Below are 17,797 nucleotides of genomic sequence, written 5' to 3' on the forward strand. Positions count from 1 at the left end.
TCCAACTGTAGCTATCTTTGTACACTATTTAAGGCTGTATGTTCCAGCACACACCATGGTCAAGACAAAGTATGTGGTGCCATACATAGCAGCCATCAGACTGACATGTGGCACTGCCACTGTTGAGAATGTAAACACACGAACACACACACCACATCCTACTGTGTTTTGTGTCAAATCTTTGATGTGAAGTTTGGTCTAAACCTTCTAGGGAGGGGTCACGGTTTGGGTTCAAAAGGTGTCTGCTTTTTAGGTTTGCACAGCTGTAAATCAGATCTAATGTTTACTTGCAGTGATAGACAACGCATGAACAGGGAAAATCAAGGCATAAAGTGAGGCTATTGTTGATCAAGGAAAGGGAAGTTTGGTAAGAACCGATTGTTCAATTTGTGTCAATTATACCAACACGTGTTCCATTTTGGAGTCCTGCCCAAGCATTTGTAAAGCCTATGAAGGCAATTTCAGTTCCACATTTTACCTTTAACTCATCCACTTAGACGACAAAATTACCCAAAATGATTCCAATGTAATTGAGACAATATACATTTAAGAGCCAACTCTCCATCTGCTTGATTTTTCAATTTTGTTTTATTTTGCAAGGACTATATTTAAAACAGCCAAAAAGGTCCCATATTGTTTTGACCTGTCCAACACAGATTACTTTCAAATGACAAAATACTTTTACAATGCTCGTTTTTGTACAACCGAGAACTATCCAAACGGCATCATTGTTTTGACGCATGACCTAAGCACCGCCACACACTGAAAGCGACTGCACTGGACAATTGCAAGAGAAATTTAAAAAATAAAATATAAAGTCGGCGACTCTCCGGCGCACATCGGGCGATTGACCCCCGCACACATACTGTATTCAAACTCGTTGCAACTGAAAGACTGCAACCCCCAGTATTTTATCTACTCGGGAAGCAACGGTTCGATGCACCACATACACTGTACTCCGCTTAGGTAAGTCCGACCGATTCACGTCAAATCGAACTGTACCATTTTTGGATACCAACGCGCATCCCTATGACTGGGAGTGTGCAGGAGAGGAAGAGTTGTCGATTTTCCATGGCACACTAGCACGTCGCAATGCACGATGACGATGTCGATGTCACTCAGTCTTGGCCGTTCCAACAAACAGCATGGCTCTTATGCGCTCCAAAGTATGGCTCCATTTCTCCAAACACGACACAGATTGCACCTGCTGCAACATCTCAGTGTACCTACGTAACGTTGGCTAAAATAATAAAGAATGAGCTTCAGAAATCCTCTTCCACTATTTCAGAGCGAGTTTTCCCCACAGCAGGGGATAGATACTGGAGCGGGCTCAGCTCTTGCGTGAGAAAGTGGATGTTTTGTTTGTGTCCTTGAAAAGAACAGCACAAAGAACGAAGATAAACACCAATACTTTAGTGACGCGCATGTCCCAGCAATTATATGCGTTGTAAGACTCGGACAACATTTTACAAACACAGAGTTGACCTACCCCCCCTCTTTCAGATGAGTAAGGCAGTTTTTCAATTCAATATGTCGATCTGGTCGACGCACATACGTCCCTTGTGATGTTACTCTGAACAGCCTTCCTGGCTCATTTTCCGTCGCTTCCAACACTAATTTCAAGAATTTTATCAACTATAAATTCCTCTTAAACTGTGCTGTATTTATTCCTAACAGTTTAGTTTCACAATTTATGAAGTGTCGGTTCATTCTTGACTCTTAATTTGTTTTTTTCTATTAATGGCACCTATAACAATTACGTAGAACAATAGTAATCATTTTGTAGCCTTATTTGCTGTAATTTAGCACATTTACATTACATTTGTACATTATATTACTTTACTAAAAGGAGGCCTTTAGATTATCTTATGTTGAAAATGTCAACTTAATATTCATTGTAGTTTTGAAATGATGATGATTTTTGTTATGAGATTTACCCATGGTTTTGCATAGTGACATGAATAATTGATTGTAATTGATGGTATTAATCTTACGGTACGCTGATTATTGCGGTATTGTGGGAAAGCTCACGGTATTGCAGGAATTTTGAAGATACAGGTGGGGCGAAGAGGTGAAGGCAGGAACAGTGGGGGGGGGGGGGAAAATAATGTCTTGCTGGCCGAGTCATCCTCAATAGGCTTTAGTAGTTTCTCTGCTTTTCTCCACAGGTTTTTGTGAAAAAGACATCTTTACATCATATATTATCGTGTACTTCTATCCCCGCCCAGTCGTCTACAGAAGCTCCAAAACGCTATTACTGCTGGACTGAGGCTGCAGCAATAATCATGCCATGCTCACAATAACAAAACTGTCCATTGACAAATTGTCTGTTCACTAATTGAACAGAATGTCATATTTTTTTTAAAGTTACATTAGAAATTGCTGCTCTTCTAACGAACATTAAAAATGACCGCCTACTAACAGTGATTTATCTGCTTGAGTCGAAAATGTTGGGTCAAGTCAGAAGGGCAGGAACACTTAAAGGCAACGCAGGTTTAGAAACAGCCAAGTAACAAACAAAATAATCATGGGACTCCTACATAGTTTCCTTTGTTCCGCTTAGTGATATTGTAAAATGGTTTATTTTTCTGAGCAGCCTCTGTGATATATTTTGATTTGAAATGTAGACATTATATTTGAAGAGAGGGTAGTATGTAGTATGATTTATTTTTGCACTGACATGGCGTGGACCTATTTTATTATTTCATTTTTGGGACTAACGGAATGTAACTGCAGAGGTATACGTTTTAACAGGAGTTAGAATCATTATTCCGTCTCAGTGTGGTTCAGTCACCCATGACTTTTGCCTCACTAGTACACCACTAAAGAGTGGTACTGTTACAATTTCTTTTAGCAATTCGGCGGAGGAGCGGGGGTGTCCTGGTGGCGGCCGCCGCGAGCCAGGACGCCGGCTTGGCGAAGCGGAGGTCCACGGCAACCGATCCCGTGCGTCTGCGTTTGCTGGGACGGAGGCCGGCGTGGACAACGAGGCGCCTGTATCTCACCCAGTGGATTGTGAGGCGACGCTCTGGCAAGCGTAGTACGCCGTAGCATGCTCCCACGCTAACGCACTCGTCTCAACACTGCAGTCACGCGGGCCGGTCAGGCAATCAGTGCATTTCGTTAGACGTACACACATGGTCACATGGGTTACACGTCCAATCGGGTGCGTTTACACTCAAATGAGGAAGTAAAGCGCTTTAACAGCCCGGCTAGGCGGCTTGGCTTCATATAGACGGCACAAATAGAGCACAAATCTACATTTTAAGCACAATGGCTCATTACTTTATGCCGAGGCACTGCAAAACGGTTCTGTCGGGTTGGGCTGCGTCGCACTGTGTCCAGCGGACAAAAAGCATGCGTGGAATTTACAGCAACGTAGTGACAAGGTACAGATGAAATATCCTCTTCTAATCCCCACTCTGTTTGGTCATCACATATCAGAAGTGAGAGGACACCATTTATTGTTCTTAAAAGTTTTATTATAAATCAGTTAACTTATTTTTACTCTTTTATCACAGTAAGAACAGTGCAGGTAGTAATAAGGTTTGTGAAAGTCAGACCCCGGAACTGATTAATTACATTTTGATTATGTTCTATACCAAATCTGAACCAACTGAAGGGAAACGAGCACTCTGGAAGCGATTGTGTTTGACAGCAAGGATCCGCACAATAATATTATTTCACAAAATGATTCAAATATTTTGAAACACCGAGTTTCCCCATACTTTTCCTGCTCAAAATCTGAACTCTGGTGTGTGTGTGTGTTGCATAATAAAGTCGCCCAGAGCAAATTCAAATATCAGCGTTACTACATAGTACTGGCGTCAAGGACATAGCTCGAGTCTATGGAGGGCAATGTCGTCACGCAAACACAGACTCGTGTACTCAATGTTATCTCTGGGCACAACAGATTTCTGTCTATGACTCATGTTTACACATAACTCTACCAAAAATATGCACATATTTGCATTCCTGAAACATTCTATGATAGGCCTGTAACATCGCTTTTTGTATTTCTTATGGAAATAAATACAGTAAAAAAAAAATGGTAATGAAGCATTTACAATAAACAGACAAAATAAAAAGCCTGGAAGAGTACTTGGTAGCATGAGTGGTATTATTAAAATGTCTAACGTGCATATGTGGTACTACTGTTGACTTTGCGATCATGTGTCCCCTTGTTGCGCCTCCATGGTTACTGATTGTCAGCGTGTGTGTGCTTGCGGTCACTTTTCACGACTAATAAGTTGAGTTCTGCAACACAAGTGTGCCTTGGCAATGGCTGCCCACAGCCGTGTAGACACGTCAAGTGACTCACATGCTGACTCCACATGAGGTCATCTTCAAACGTCAATGGGCTAACCTCACCGTTCTACGTTTATTTAACATAGAGTCTGCCACTGATTATAGGCTGAAGGCAATCAAACATCTCAAATGAAAACGAATTCATTTGTAGCTTGTTGGTGCTTGTTCGACTGCAGCAAAACAAAAAGTAAAGTGCTGCGGGTGGTGGGGGTTAGGTTAGGTACTTCCTTCTCTTTTGACACTTCCGCTTGTATGGCACTTGAGAGAAATATGTCAATCATACCTCTGGTGCTAACGTTTAAACAGGAATGAATTGCAGGTTGTACGCTTGATGACTTCGTAGTTTCACTTAAAATAATGAACGCTAAATAAATACTCACAAATTTCTTCTTGCCCTCTCCATCCTCGTAGCCCTTCTTTGATTTCTTGTCTTTCTTGGGCCCGGGAGCCGAGGCGGCGTATCCCGTGTGTGAATCCATACTTGTAAAGTGAATTGTTTTCCTTGAACTTGGAGTCAAAGTAGTTTCCGCATGGAGGACACTTTTCTGACGCAAAAAAAAAAAAAAAGAAAGACTCGCACTCAAAGCAAATGTGTGAACTGACGACCAAGCAAGACAATAAAGGCAGAGCAACTAATGATAACGATGATAATAACAATATGAATAATAATGATGATGATGATGATGTCCACGGGCCTGGGCTGGTGGCCCTGCTAACTAGCCACAATTAGCAGAGAGTTGCTAATGATCTGGTCCCGAGCCAACTCCGCGCGAAGCCGCCTGTCCTTCGTCCACAAGGAGGGAAATTCAAAGCGCAGCGGCTCGTCGTCGTCGTCGGGGCGTACAAGCACCGAGCCTTCCAACTTCTTCCCAAAAATAAAACAGCACGACTTCGGGCATCGGCAGCCACGTGGAACGTAAACACAAGTTAGTTCACAGATGACTTTTGTTCACCGCGGTTCGACGCAAACACAGCTAGCGTTAGCTTTAGCTAGGCTACTTTGTCAGAATGAGTCCACTCCTAGCAGATGGTTCCAGACGCCGCGGGTGCTGCTTTCGTGGCGACTTCACGTGCCTGCTGCGGCGCCAGACAACTTTGAAACTGCGGCATGACACAAACCAGGAGACTGCTTTAACGCCGAGCCAGTCGTCTTCTTGTACTTCTTGAGGGGCGGAGGCAGCTTGGGACGAGTTCACCTGAACTACTCAACTGCTTCCTGGTGTGCAATGGGTGCACTTTTTGTTTGGTTGTTGTTGTTGCTAGACCTAACTACTTTTTAGGCAACCCGAGCAACTGCGGTATTCGTTCCAAAAATTGAAAACAAAACCAAAAAAAAACTTTTGAAAAGTGACCCAAACGATAAAATGTATTTTCCTGTCAAAACGACTCATTTGTTTTAACCCTTAGATGGACATATGGGTCAAAAATCACCCAGATAGATCATTTTCTCGCAATATCTTTGTAATAATTAAAAAAGAAAACCATAATTTAACATTCTAGCTATTTAAAAAAAAAAAAACTCTTTAAAAGTTTTACAATATTTTAGGTTTTGTGTGACTTCCCCACACTTCCTTAAGTGGGTCAAAAATGACCCTTATTATTATTATTATACCCTGGTTAGTTGAGTGTTTGCATAACATGTCTTTCAAGTTGTCACAAATGATTCATCAAAATAAAAACAAGAGAAGAATTTTCAATTGCAATGTAGTTGCCATAAATAAAGATGATTCTGATATAGGAGAAGAGTTTACCTAGTTGAATTCTATTTCTTAATCTGCTACTTTTTCTTTGTCTTTGTAGCACTATGCTGCCTCTCATAGGTCAGTCTTGGTACTATAACAGACAGTGTGGTGTGCTATGTTCCTCATCTCCAGTACACCATGCATGATAAGGGAAATAAGGGCACACAGCAGTTTTTCATCATCATGTGTGGGGTAGGCGGCCCAGTGGACGATTGGTTAGCACATCTGCCTCACAGTTCTGAGGACCCGGTTCAAATTCCAGCCTCGCCGGTGTGGAGTTTGCATCTTCTCCCTGTACCTGCGTGGCTTTTCTCCAGGTACTTCGGTTTGCTCCTCTCTCCCTCAGCTCTTAGATGAGGTCGCACACTGTATACTGTACTCCGCTGCATTATGTTGTGCTTCTCAAATGAAATCCACGTTTATTATACACTAGCAAACAATAACCCGTGTGTTTATTTTCATTTTAGTGGAATAATATTTTTCTGATGATGCCCTGAATAAATGTTTTTTTGAATCCAGCGCCCACATTACCACTGTTTTATGTAATCCCCAGAGTCCGGTACAAATGTGCTTCGCCTCTAAAAAAAACACGTTCACACAAACACAGCTGCAGTGGATTACACTGATAAACTCATTTATCCGTCGTGGTATGTGAGAGACGTTTCCAACAACAAGGCTACGGAGGATGTGAGCATGAGTGGTGTCAATGAAGCTGACAGCGCTGCAGTTGCATTTATTGCACACAAGTTGACTTGTCCTTCAGCCTCAAGTCTTACTTCCTCGGGACAATTACGCTATATGACTTGGGGAACGGTTAATTAAAAGTGAAAGATGGTACGGCCGGGAGTCAGACGGCTTTCATAAAGATGCCCAATGAGGCCATATTAAATCACAGCGGTGACCTCTGCAACAAAAACGCCAGCATTCATTCATTCATCAGATGATACAAAGACTTCACTGTAAGAGGTTTTCAATATCTTTATGTCATGGTATAGACTTCTGGTCTGGCATTTAATCACTATTGTTCAATCTACAGGATGGAAAATGTGTTGTTTGTTGCCTTATTGCACAAGACTTTTTTTTTTTTTAATACTGTCATGAAAATCGACTTTAAAGGCCATGGTAAAACACTATGAATGCTGCATTCCAGAAATCTGGCAAGTCAGAAACGCACTGTAACGCCCACGTCTTCTGACTTGCAAACATGGGGCAAATAAACGTATACCCTGAATTCAGCGAGACCCGGTAATCTGACGTCACCCGCAGAGATTCGCTGAAATAGTTTAGAAACTATTTATTATCTGCATTCATTGATTATAGACAATTTTACCGCCTAACACAAATGGTTTTGCATCAAAAACAATTGCTGTGTAGCATAGATAGCTACATATCTCCACAATCTCTGTGTGAAACATGATCCAGGCTGCCTAAAATATTTTTCATTCGTGTATTCACAAACAAAGCAAATAGTAGCTCATCAAGGTCGCCCGCAATGTTTTGGACTTATTTCTGACTTCCCAGAACACTTGAATAAAAGAAAATGCTAAAATCAAAGTTTGTTGCATACATGTACCGTAAGCTGTTTTCAGCTTCCAGAGACACATAACCAAGTATGAAAGTCAAGAATTGGGTCTACTCCTGCAGTAGGCCCAATTTTCCAACATTACATACCTTAGTGTGCTCAGTGACTCAAAAGACAATCGTTGCTTGTTGTGACTCAACCCTGGCCTCGCCCATCTTGTGTGCACTCTTATTTCAGATCCCTATCCACACAGTCCAGTGTCTTGAGAGAAAAGAGGAAGGCAACGAGTTCATATGCAGAAGCAGTCCGCGGTCTCACCCGTCCAGGCTACTTGTACGACGTCCGGGCCTCTCTCAGTGACCTGTCATACGGCATGGAGGCGAAGAAAGAGTTCCGCAGCTGACAGTTAATGAAAAACACAATGATCAGCACCAGCAGAAACAACAGGAGGCACATGACCACGTAGGTGAGGAGGTCCGGTTTTTGGAGCTCTCCATCTCGGAGCCCTCCTCCTCCTCCTCCTCCTCCTTCCTCTCCTCCTCCCCCCCCGCGACCCGCGGTGGGCCTCAGCAGGGCGGCCACGCTCACCAGGCTGCCGTGGGACACATTGACAGCGGCGGGGGTGCTCGCAGAAGACTGCGCCATGAGCACCAGGCCCAGGTGAGGGCTAATGGTGGAGTTGAGGAGGACCTGCTTCAGCATGGCCTATGTGGGCTCACCAGCTGACCGGGTGGACTAGAGGGGAAACAACACATAGTGCCCTTTTTAGGAATTTTCAATGATGCAATCATGCTTGCTTATGGATCGTTCCTGATCCATTCATTGGAAAACTTTGATACTGCCACGTCAAAATCAGCGTGACACTTTTGTCTTGGGACCCCAACAGAGAGACACACATTAGATACTGTAGAATTTAGATATCGATTTATTGTCGCGCGGCACGGTGGACGACTGGTTAGAGCGTCTGCCTCACAGTTCTGAGGACCCGGGTTCAATCCCCGGCCCCGCCTGTGTGGAGTTTGCATGTTCTGTCCGTGCCTGCGTGGGTTTTCTCCGGGCATTCCGGTTTCCTCCCACATCCCAAAAACATGCATGGTAAGGAGAAGCGGCTCAGAAGATGGATGGATTTATTGTCGCCTACAAAATAATAATAATAACAATAATGATAATATTAACTACGCAGTACCTTGCCATGTCAATTATAATGCACAGTGCATAAATTAAATGAAAATTGTGCCAAGAAAAATGTTTGTGAATTATTATTTTTTTAATCCAAATGTACTGTACTGAAGAGTTAAATACAAGTATAGCGTATTTAACAAATGTACTGTATTGGATTAAAAAAGAATCGAATTGAGTGATTCTTGATGTACCACTAGAGGGTGCTGGCGTACCGTTAAGTGTACGTGGGTCACACTTTGAGAATCAGTGGCTCCACCACGCCCGCGACCCCACTTAGGATAAGCGTTACGGAAAATGGATGGATGGATGATTTAGTCTTCCATTTAGCTAACATCTAAGTTTTTGGAATGTGGGAGAAAATCAGAACACCCCGAGGAAAACCCACGCAAGCACGGGGGCGAACGTTCAAAATCCACAGAGGAGCAAAGATTTGAAACAATACTTCAGAACTGTGAGGCCCACGAGCTAAACACTACGGCACCGTGCTGCCAGGTATAACCACATTGACAGTATGACGTGTCACTATTCTTGTTTTCAAGAAGTTATCATTAACATTGATCCCTGATTGGCAGGGAGCAATCACATGGGCCTCCAGTTCACGGTTCCTCCCCTCCCAAAAGGGTTTATAGCTTGCATTAGTTTACCAAGCAATACAAATCATTTTAACGGAGTGCCTTGGAAATATTAGATTAAAACTACTCAGTGTATTTCAAGGTCAGTGTTAAAGTCCATAACGTCGACAATGTAGGCACCTGTGTAAGAAGTCGTAGACCTGGACAACAACTGCCATCCATGGGTGACTTTGCTCATGCGAAACGTCAGAAGAACATAAATAATAACAATGTTCGTCACGAGAAAGACTTACGTGGGCGCGTCACAGGTGATAGCGGACAGGACAAATCCCGGCTGCGCATTCCTATCGGTTCCCTGTTCGATGCCGACAAGCCTCCCCGAGGACGCAGCGGTGCGACTGCTTCCCGACACAGTTCCTATGTGTCTGGCTCGGATTCAAAACAGATTCGAAGCGGCAGAAAGGGTTATGAAAACAAGAAACTGTGGTCCTTATCTCCGATCGACTTTAGGCTCCTTCCGTGAGCGATCGAGCGCATCTCTTCTTGCGCGTCCTGGCGTGCATCGCGACAAGCCAGCCTCTCGCCCGCAAACCCGCTTTTTGCTTTTTGCTTTTTGCTGCTCCACCACACAGATTAACGCTCCGGTGCGGTTAGAATGACGAGCGCAGGGAGGTTAACCGAGCCCAAATACAGAACATGTCTCGCAGCAGGTCGGCTGCTCATCTTCGCCCTTTTCTGCGCGCCACCGGGGAGCGCAGATCCGTTTGTGTTTGGGTGTGTGGGCGTGTCACCTGACAGGGACGTGCTACAGTCAAGTCACAAAGTCGACAGAAATCTTAACCCTCTCCATCTCTCTCTACAAAGTCACGAGAGGGTTTGTGGGGTCGCGGAGGAGAATGTCGACGAGAGGCGGGAGGACACATTGGAAGGCCGCCGTGAACATCTTCTTACACTTTTCAACCAATAAAAAGATTCAAGATGAAAAAGATGAGCGAGAGCCAGCGGGGAGTCGCAGAGCCTGACATAGGAATTGCAAATCAGACAATCAAACATCCTTTTTTTTATGACTGGAGAAAGAAAAAAAAAAAAGGCCACGCATCGGGAACGTGACGACAGTGGTTAGACATATTTTCTTCTGGAACGTGAGTCAATAGCATAGCATAGCATGTCATAACATGTCATTTAAGTAGAAAAAAGAAGTGTACCCATCCAGACATCCATTATTTGTCGCAGAGTTGATACAAGTGGAGTGGAGTGGAGTGGAGTCACCCCCCCCCACCTATGTTCTCCTCTCAAAATAGGTCTTAAGTGACTTCACTGAATGATTTGGTTGATCTTCCTTGATTTTGCATCCCTAGCCGCTCGTCTCCAGCTATTGCGGCTCAACCTGTCAATCGGCCGCCGGATGTGATGTCGGCCCCATAGCGAGAGGCGAGTGTTATGCCTTTTTACCGAGTCTTATTCATGGTAGTGGCAGCGGCGGGGCGACGGATATTCCGATTTTGCGGTTCCATCATACTGTGATGTTGTCTCGATTTGATGTGACACTTGAGTGCTAATTGACATAAAGAAGCCAGGTTCTTCTTCCATGACGCGGCAGACATAAGAATGGACACCAAAGCGGCCCACCCTAAGAGCTCTGCCGGTCTGTTTCATATTCATTTGCACCTGTTCTGTCACAACAGAAGGTTCTAGCAGGCAGTCTGCAAGGACACGCGCGCGCGCACGCACACGCACGCGTTGCAGCAAGAAACAAGACCGAACACAAAACTGCTGACTGTTCCCAAATTAGAAGCTGTGACGCTTGAGAGAAAAAGGGTTGTGGACTCCAAATAACAGACCTCTCCCCTTCAGTGGCCTACATGAAGTCTACATGCAAGGCCAATTTTGGGTGGTAAAATGTGCTTTTCACATGGGAAATCTAATCGCAGCCCAAAGCTTGCAGCGGTAATTGCGGTTTATTGCGTACATTCCATTGCTACTATCGTCATCATCAGCGTCTACTGTCCGCAGGGCTAATGTAAAAATACACTGAGGGGGGGAGCTGGGGAAAAACAACAACTAAACATGAATGTAAATACGCTCAAGTTGTGACGTGTTGTCAGTATGAGCAAAGAATGTTGGGAGGATGGATCTTCATCAGCAGACTGATCGAGTTGAGAGGAGATGCAAAGAGTCATAAAGTTATTTTCATTGACGGTCAGGTAAGTTTGAAGTCGACGATATGTTTAGCAATTGAATTTTAGTTGACGGTGTTGGAAGTGCAAGAGGGGTGGGCGATATGAGCAAACAAAAATAGCTTGATATTTTTTGTTTCCAACCCCAATTCCAATGAAGTTGGGACGTTGTATTAAACATAAATAAAAACAGAGTCGCTATGAGGTTGAGCTCAATAACTGTGAGCCACCAGTAAGGAATTTTGATGAAGAAAAGGTCAACTGTAATTCTACACAGATGTCCAGCCTCCATTAAAGGCCTCTCAACAATCACTGGTTAAAAAAAATAAAAAAAAATAGCAAAATACAAATTTGACTACTTTCATGTATTCGTCTCTCTCACTCACTCTCTCTCTCTCACACCGAACACACACGCGCACACATGCGCGCACACGCATGCAACATGACACGCTCATGCAATGTTACATTTTCTTCTCTCGTTACCTCCTATATGTCCTCCATGTTTTTGCCATCATCTTAATGTGTTGTGCTTCCCTCCTTGCCCATCATTCCCTCCCACTTTCTGATTCTTAATCCACTTAATCCATGACAAAAAAAAAATAGTAAGGGAGGGAAAAGACAACTCATCCATGAAGCACACTCCAAGCTTTAAATTGGAGATAAACAACTACAAAATGAACAAGAAAGCTCCAATTATTCTACGGACTTTAATAACATTGAAGAAGGAAAAAAACAGTTACCAGTTACCAGTAGTCCCAAATGTCTGCCTTGGAAGTCAGCAAAGATTATGAGCCCTATTTTGGTGAACGGCTTAATTCCTGCGCGGCGGGCGGTGCAACTGTGCGCCAGAGGCGGGTTAGCCCGGTGTTGTTATTTTTGTAGACAGGCGTAAGCCGGCGGATCCGGCTTATATATATATATATATATATATATATATATATATATATATATATATATATATATATATATATATATATATGTACTACCGGACAGAAGGCCGGGTGCCAAATGCGCCGCCCGCCGATGGTAAAAAGAAACAATGCAACATTGAGTGATCAAATTACAAGTAACACAGTAGTGAATATGAAATGCAAACTCAATCACTACCCTCTCTAATATACGTAATGGAAAAATAGAAAGTTATCTATCTTTTTTCAGCACAGCACCATCTGCTGGATCTGGTAGGTTTTGCCCACACATGACCCTAGTTCGAAAACCGAATAAATAGGCGTATAAAGAAAAGGGGAAAGAAATCTGCTCTCTAACAAAACCAGCCAGATGTCATCCATCTTGTATGTACTAGAAATGTCCTTTTCTGTCTGACTTCTGTCTAAAACCAACACGAAATGCACCAAATCCAGATTTCCTTCCTCTCATTTCCCCGATAATGGTGTTGAGTTCCTCCTCCGTGGAAGAAAATCAGCCAGCTTCAAAGAATATTTTGTTTCTCTGCCAGTGTAGCAGTCACCCCCACTGGCGCACCTCAGACGCTCTACAATTAGTCACTTGATTATCTCACTGCAACTCAAATGCTGTGCAGACCATAAAAAAAAATCAAACATTCAAAAATAAAAAATTGCGCACTCTAAAACTAACCGATTGTCATGCAGGCCTAAACATTTTTTACAACCATAGTAAGGATAAGCAGTGCATAAAATGGATGGATAATTTCCAAGGGCGTACACTTCTATACCTTTCTGTGACTCCTCTAGTCTCTCTGCATCCCTGTTGTAACCTGCTCAGGACACTCAAAGCTCATTGGCTACTTCCTCCCGAGAATATCTTGATTGAATCCTGGCAATGACGATGTAATGTCGATCGATTGTTATGATTGCTCTCGATGTCACAAATGTATAGGCCCATTTATGGATCGAAGAAATGGAATTTTGCTGTTCAGTTCCTTGTTAGCGAACAGCAAGTTGTACAAAAAATACTGAAACATTGAAGAGTAAGAGAGAGAACGTCAAGTTAAGTTCCCCTTTGAAGATTTTTAGGTTTATCCTGAAATTTCCCACAAAAGTTGAAGACCCCTCACTTGATAGGAGTCATGTGAGTAAAGAAACAAAACAACAACAACAACAGCACCTGGTCACTGAAAACATCAACACAGTACATTTTTTGAAAGGATAGAAACAGATTGAGCTTGACATGGATTACTTGCCAAACAGATTGCAGCTCAAATCAATTCAATGTGTGCACACTCCCTGGCCACAACATTTGGTACACAATCGAACGAGATCCAATACAAAAACCATCACACGATAATTGCCCTGTTTTGGATGCCCCTTTTCCAAAGTTAACATTTCGACAAATGTGTCACCTCCCGCAGCAGGAGTATTCGAAACACAGTCGGTACGACCCAACTTCACTGGAACCAAATGAAGCTCTACTAAGCATCTTCTGTGGTCATGACCGTACTTTACAACTCTTGTGTCATTTTAACAGCCGCGGTCACACTGCAGCGAACTGATGCCTCGCGCCCTGTGTAACTGTGTATGCAGTAAAGATGGGGGCTCGTAGAGATTTGCAGCGGACATTTCATATTGATAGATAATGATGATGATTATTATTAAGTGGGAGTGGCTTGCACATCCTTTTTCCCCATTAGCCAATGGTGTACACAAGCCTAGCAACAAGTGAGCATGCTGACATAGGACGTGCCCAGAAACAGGAAATAGAGCAATATTGTTCTGTATCTGTGTTGCTGCGTCTCCTACACTGAACATTTTCAGTGGGAAATATATGTTTATGGATCTCATATGATTTGCGCGATTTGTTATGTTACAGCTTGAAGAGAAATTGCTATTTAAAATGAACATCAAGTCAGACAACTGTATTTTGTTTCAAGTCACACCACACCACACCACAATTTATTTGTTTTTCACATAAAACACCCCTGTTCCAGACCTAAATCAATGTTAGAAAAAGAGCAAGAGAGTCCCTGAGCGAATAAATGACGAAGGCCGACGCAAAGCAGAACGAGGTGGTCAGAGAGGCAAAGCCAATCGGAAGATGAATGGTGTTGCAAACACCCCATAAAAGGCAAAGTATGTTGGAGCAACCTAAATACGCTGAAGCACAATGTTGCTGTACATTACCGGCAACGGCTGTGCTTTGCAAGAAACACAACTTCCTCTCTCTGTCCCAATCATGTAGACTCACTCTAAAAAGGCAGAGTCAGTGTTAGAGAGTACAAAAAAAACAACAACAACAACACGTTGCAGCAGTTCCCGTCATCTATCGCCGTTGTTGGCCCCGTGGTACGACTACAGAATCCATCCAGCTGACATCGGGTGACAGGCGCGGTACACCCAAGACAGGTCACCAGCCAGTCTCGGGGCACATACTGTACGGGTATCGACAAACAAGCATTTGCGCTAACCTTTGGAACCTTCAGGTCACAAAACATGGCTTTTGGAAGGTGGGAGGAAGGCGCAGTACCTGGAGAAAACCCACACGAGCTTGAGGAAAACACTCAAACTGCGCACAGGAGGGCCTGAGCAGAGATTCGCATGCAAAGCTCTCGACTGGGAGGCACGTGCGCGTGTGAGCTTGCTGCCCTTCCGCAATTCAGTCGCCCGATGACCAAGAAAAACCTAAATCATGTATTTATGATTAAAAAAAATGGTAAAAAAAACTCTCCTCAATCAGTGCCTCTCAATGTGTAGTACCGCTATTGCTACACGGGTTCCCTCTCCGAAAAAAGAAGAATCACTGCCTAAGTACAGTTCCGTTGAGTTTAAATTAAGGTCTACACACTTGCAATCTTTAGGAACCGCTTGTTATTTAACTTTTATGTGCAATATATTTCAATCTCATCATTATTCAAGTCTTTTGAAAAAATATTTTCCTTCTACTGTGAATAACGCTTGAGTGGCTCATTTTTGAAGAACACTTAGGCCTTCTGCACTACTGTAATTGAATGTTGGGCATGCTGGTGGTCAAGTCGTCCTTTCAGTGGTACTTGCTGTAAAAGGTTTGAGAAGCACTCATGGTGGAGTTCCCAAGTACATGAAAGTGGCTACATTGACTAAACTGTGACAAAAGTCAATGTTTACAAAGCTATTTGACAAAAATGACAATAAAGTCCAATTTAGATATATCAATCAATCAAAGTTTTCTGTGTCTATCCTTGATGAACTGCTGTGGTTTACGGCAATCCATTTTTCGAGTAGCTCACTCATGTCTACAGGGAAACGTTTCAGTGATCATGTATATTTTCTATGGTGCATATTGTATTGTTAACATATTTGTGGATTTCTTTTTTAAAATGAAAAAAAACAAAAATTAATGTACACAATGAGCCTACAAATAACACAATACCTCAATAAATAATGAAAACGATAAATCAACAGATGATAAAGATGTGGCACATCAGGAGAGGGTGCAATACGTCTGCTTCACAGTTCAAGGGTCGTGGGTTTGAATCCGGGCTCCGACCTTCCTGTGTGGCGTTTGCATGTTCGCGCGCACACACACACGATTCTGATAGCGTTCACTAAATTGTGAATTTTCTACTGAATGTTGTCCGTCATATTGGTGCATCCGAACGTTTTCATATTCATTGCAGAATTGCCACTCAGTGTTGTTTTTTTTCCAGAGAAGTGAACTCATTTTCTATCCGACGTAGCTACCTCGTACGTGCGTGACAGCGGCCGGATCCGTCTCGGCGAGGCTATACTGACACGCCTGGAAGATCGGCCATGTTGCCTGGAGTCCCTACATCCATCGCCAAGGTCTGCGTTCTTTCCAGCAAAATCAGTTAACACTCGACAGCGCTTTCATTTTTCGGCCGACGGCAACCTGGCATTCCAGGCCCATTCCTCAAGCGCTTATTGACTGCAAAAGATTTGCATTTGCAAGAGTATTTTAAATACACTTGTTCAAATATTTGGCACCCGTGAAACCGGATATGTTATGGAAAATTAACTTTTGCCTATTTACAAATAGTTGGGTTTCTGGAGTGCCAGATCTGTGCATTGCCATAATTCATCTCGGAGCTCTTCAGGCAGTTCCTTTGACCTCACGATTCGCATTTGCTCTGACATGCACTGTGAGGTCTTGTGTAGACAAACAGGCGTGTGGCTTTCCTAATCAAGTCCAATCAGTATAATCCAACACAGCTGGACTCCAATGATGATGGAGGAGTCCAGCTGTGTTGGATTATCTCAAGGAGGAGCAGAAGAAATGGACAATATATGAGCGTCACAGCAAAGGGTCTGAATACTTCTGGCTGTGTCAAATTTCAGTTTTTCTTTTTTAATACATCTGTAAAAATTTCAACCATTCCATTTTTTTCGGTCGATATGCGGTGCTGTGTGTACATTCGTGAGGGGAAAAAAAACGTTAATGATTTTAGCAAATGGCTGCAATATAACAGCCAAGAGTGAACAATTTATGGGGGTCTGAATACTTTCCGTACCTACTGTACATACAGTGTGTACATACATGTGTGTGTTCACACTACTCTCCTCCAAATCCTTGGAATCCTCGTCTCATCCGAGGCAGGAGGTCACGCCGCTCCGAGATAGAAGGCAGATGGAGCGGTTGAGATGGATGCAGAAAAGAAAGAGAGGGAGGATGAGGATGAAGAGTGGAGAGAGGCTGCAGGGGGTGGGGTGGGAGTCGGTAGGGGTTGGGGGCGTGCAAAGCTCTCGCCTTGGGCCTCTGGGACACATTTCACCAGTGAGCAGGTTGTCAGTTAGACTGAACACACACACACACACACGCTGGCAAGCTTGAGCTAAGAAACTCAATGGCTGCTGCGATCGAAACAAACACACATCCTCATTGACAAAGTGTGTTATTAAGCGAGGCTCTTCAGGCTGACACTCGCATCCAAAGTCTGACAGAGCGCTGAAGGAAATCAAATAATTGGAATATCTTATCAACTTCCAAATGCAGATCACTCTCGGACTGACTTGGTTGCTATGGAGATGTGAGCGTTAGTGGGCTTCGTCGCAGCAGTTTGTGTGCACAATTACGAGACAGGTGTCTCTTAATTGAATTGTGTTTTTGAGGTCTGTATAGCGGTGGTCCTCAACTGTTGTGACCTTAGGGCCTGCATTTCCCTATTGTTGCAAAACCCACTTTCAAAGAAGTTAAGGACAACAAAGAATTATTTGAGTTTAAAAAGCGCCTCTGAAGATACAGCATTTCATATTTTTAAATGCCGTTTGAAAAGAGTGCTTTTCCGCCGGTAAGGCATATTACTTGCAAATGACGTCCTCCAGCCAAAGGCTGAGCTGCACTGTATTTGTTTACAGAGTAAACTAGTGGCAAAGTAACATTTCT

At 43.3% G+C, this 17,797-nt stretch overlaps 2 protein-coding genes across 3 annotated transcripts in view; both read right to left on the reverse strand.

The window, feature by feature from the left end:
- LOC133407311 (protein diaphanous homolog 1-like) overlaps positions 1-5,507 on the reverse strand; it is a 97,328-nt gene extending 91,821 nt beyond the window's left edge. The window contains 1 exon segment of the mRNA XM_061685018.1: positions 4,689-5,507. Coding sequence (XP_061541002.1) covers positions 4,689-4,787 — 99 coding nt within the window. The 5' untranslated portion in view covers positions 4,788-5,507.
- Positions 5,508-7,013: 1,506 nt separating this feature from the next.
- LOC133407787 (small integral membrane protein 32-like) lies at positions 7,014-10,199 on the reverse strand. 2 transcript variants are annotated; one of them, XM_061686028.1, is made up of 2 exons: positions 9,620-10,199; positions 7,014-8,307 (listed from the first exon to the last, which is right to left on the reverse strand). In XM_061686028.1, exon 2 carries the CDS (start codon positions 8,272-8,274, stop codon positions 7,900-7,902), a length of 375 nt encoding a protein of 124 aa, XP_061542012.1. In that variant the 5' UTR covers positions 8,275-8,307; positions 9,620-10,199; the 3' UTR covers positions 7,014-7,899. The 2 variants fall into 2 exon arrangements, with proteins under 2 accessions (XP_061542012.1, XP_061542013.1); XM_061686029.1 differs by lacking the exon at positions 9,620-10,199 and adding an exon at positions 8,546-8,598.
- Between the last annotated feature and the right edge of the window lie 7,598 nt (positions 10,200-17,797).

The sequence above is a fragment of the Phycodurus eques genome, chromosome 9, assembly GCF_024500275.1.
Source record: "Phycodurus eques isolate BA_2022a chromosome 9, UOR_Pequ_1.1, whole genome shotgun sequence".
Taxonomy (NCBI): domain Eukaryota; kingdom Metazoa; phylum Chordata; class Actinopteri; order Syngnathiformes; family Syngnathidae; genus Phycodurus; species Phycodurus eques.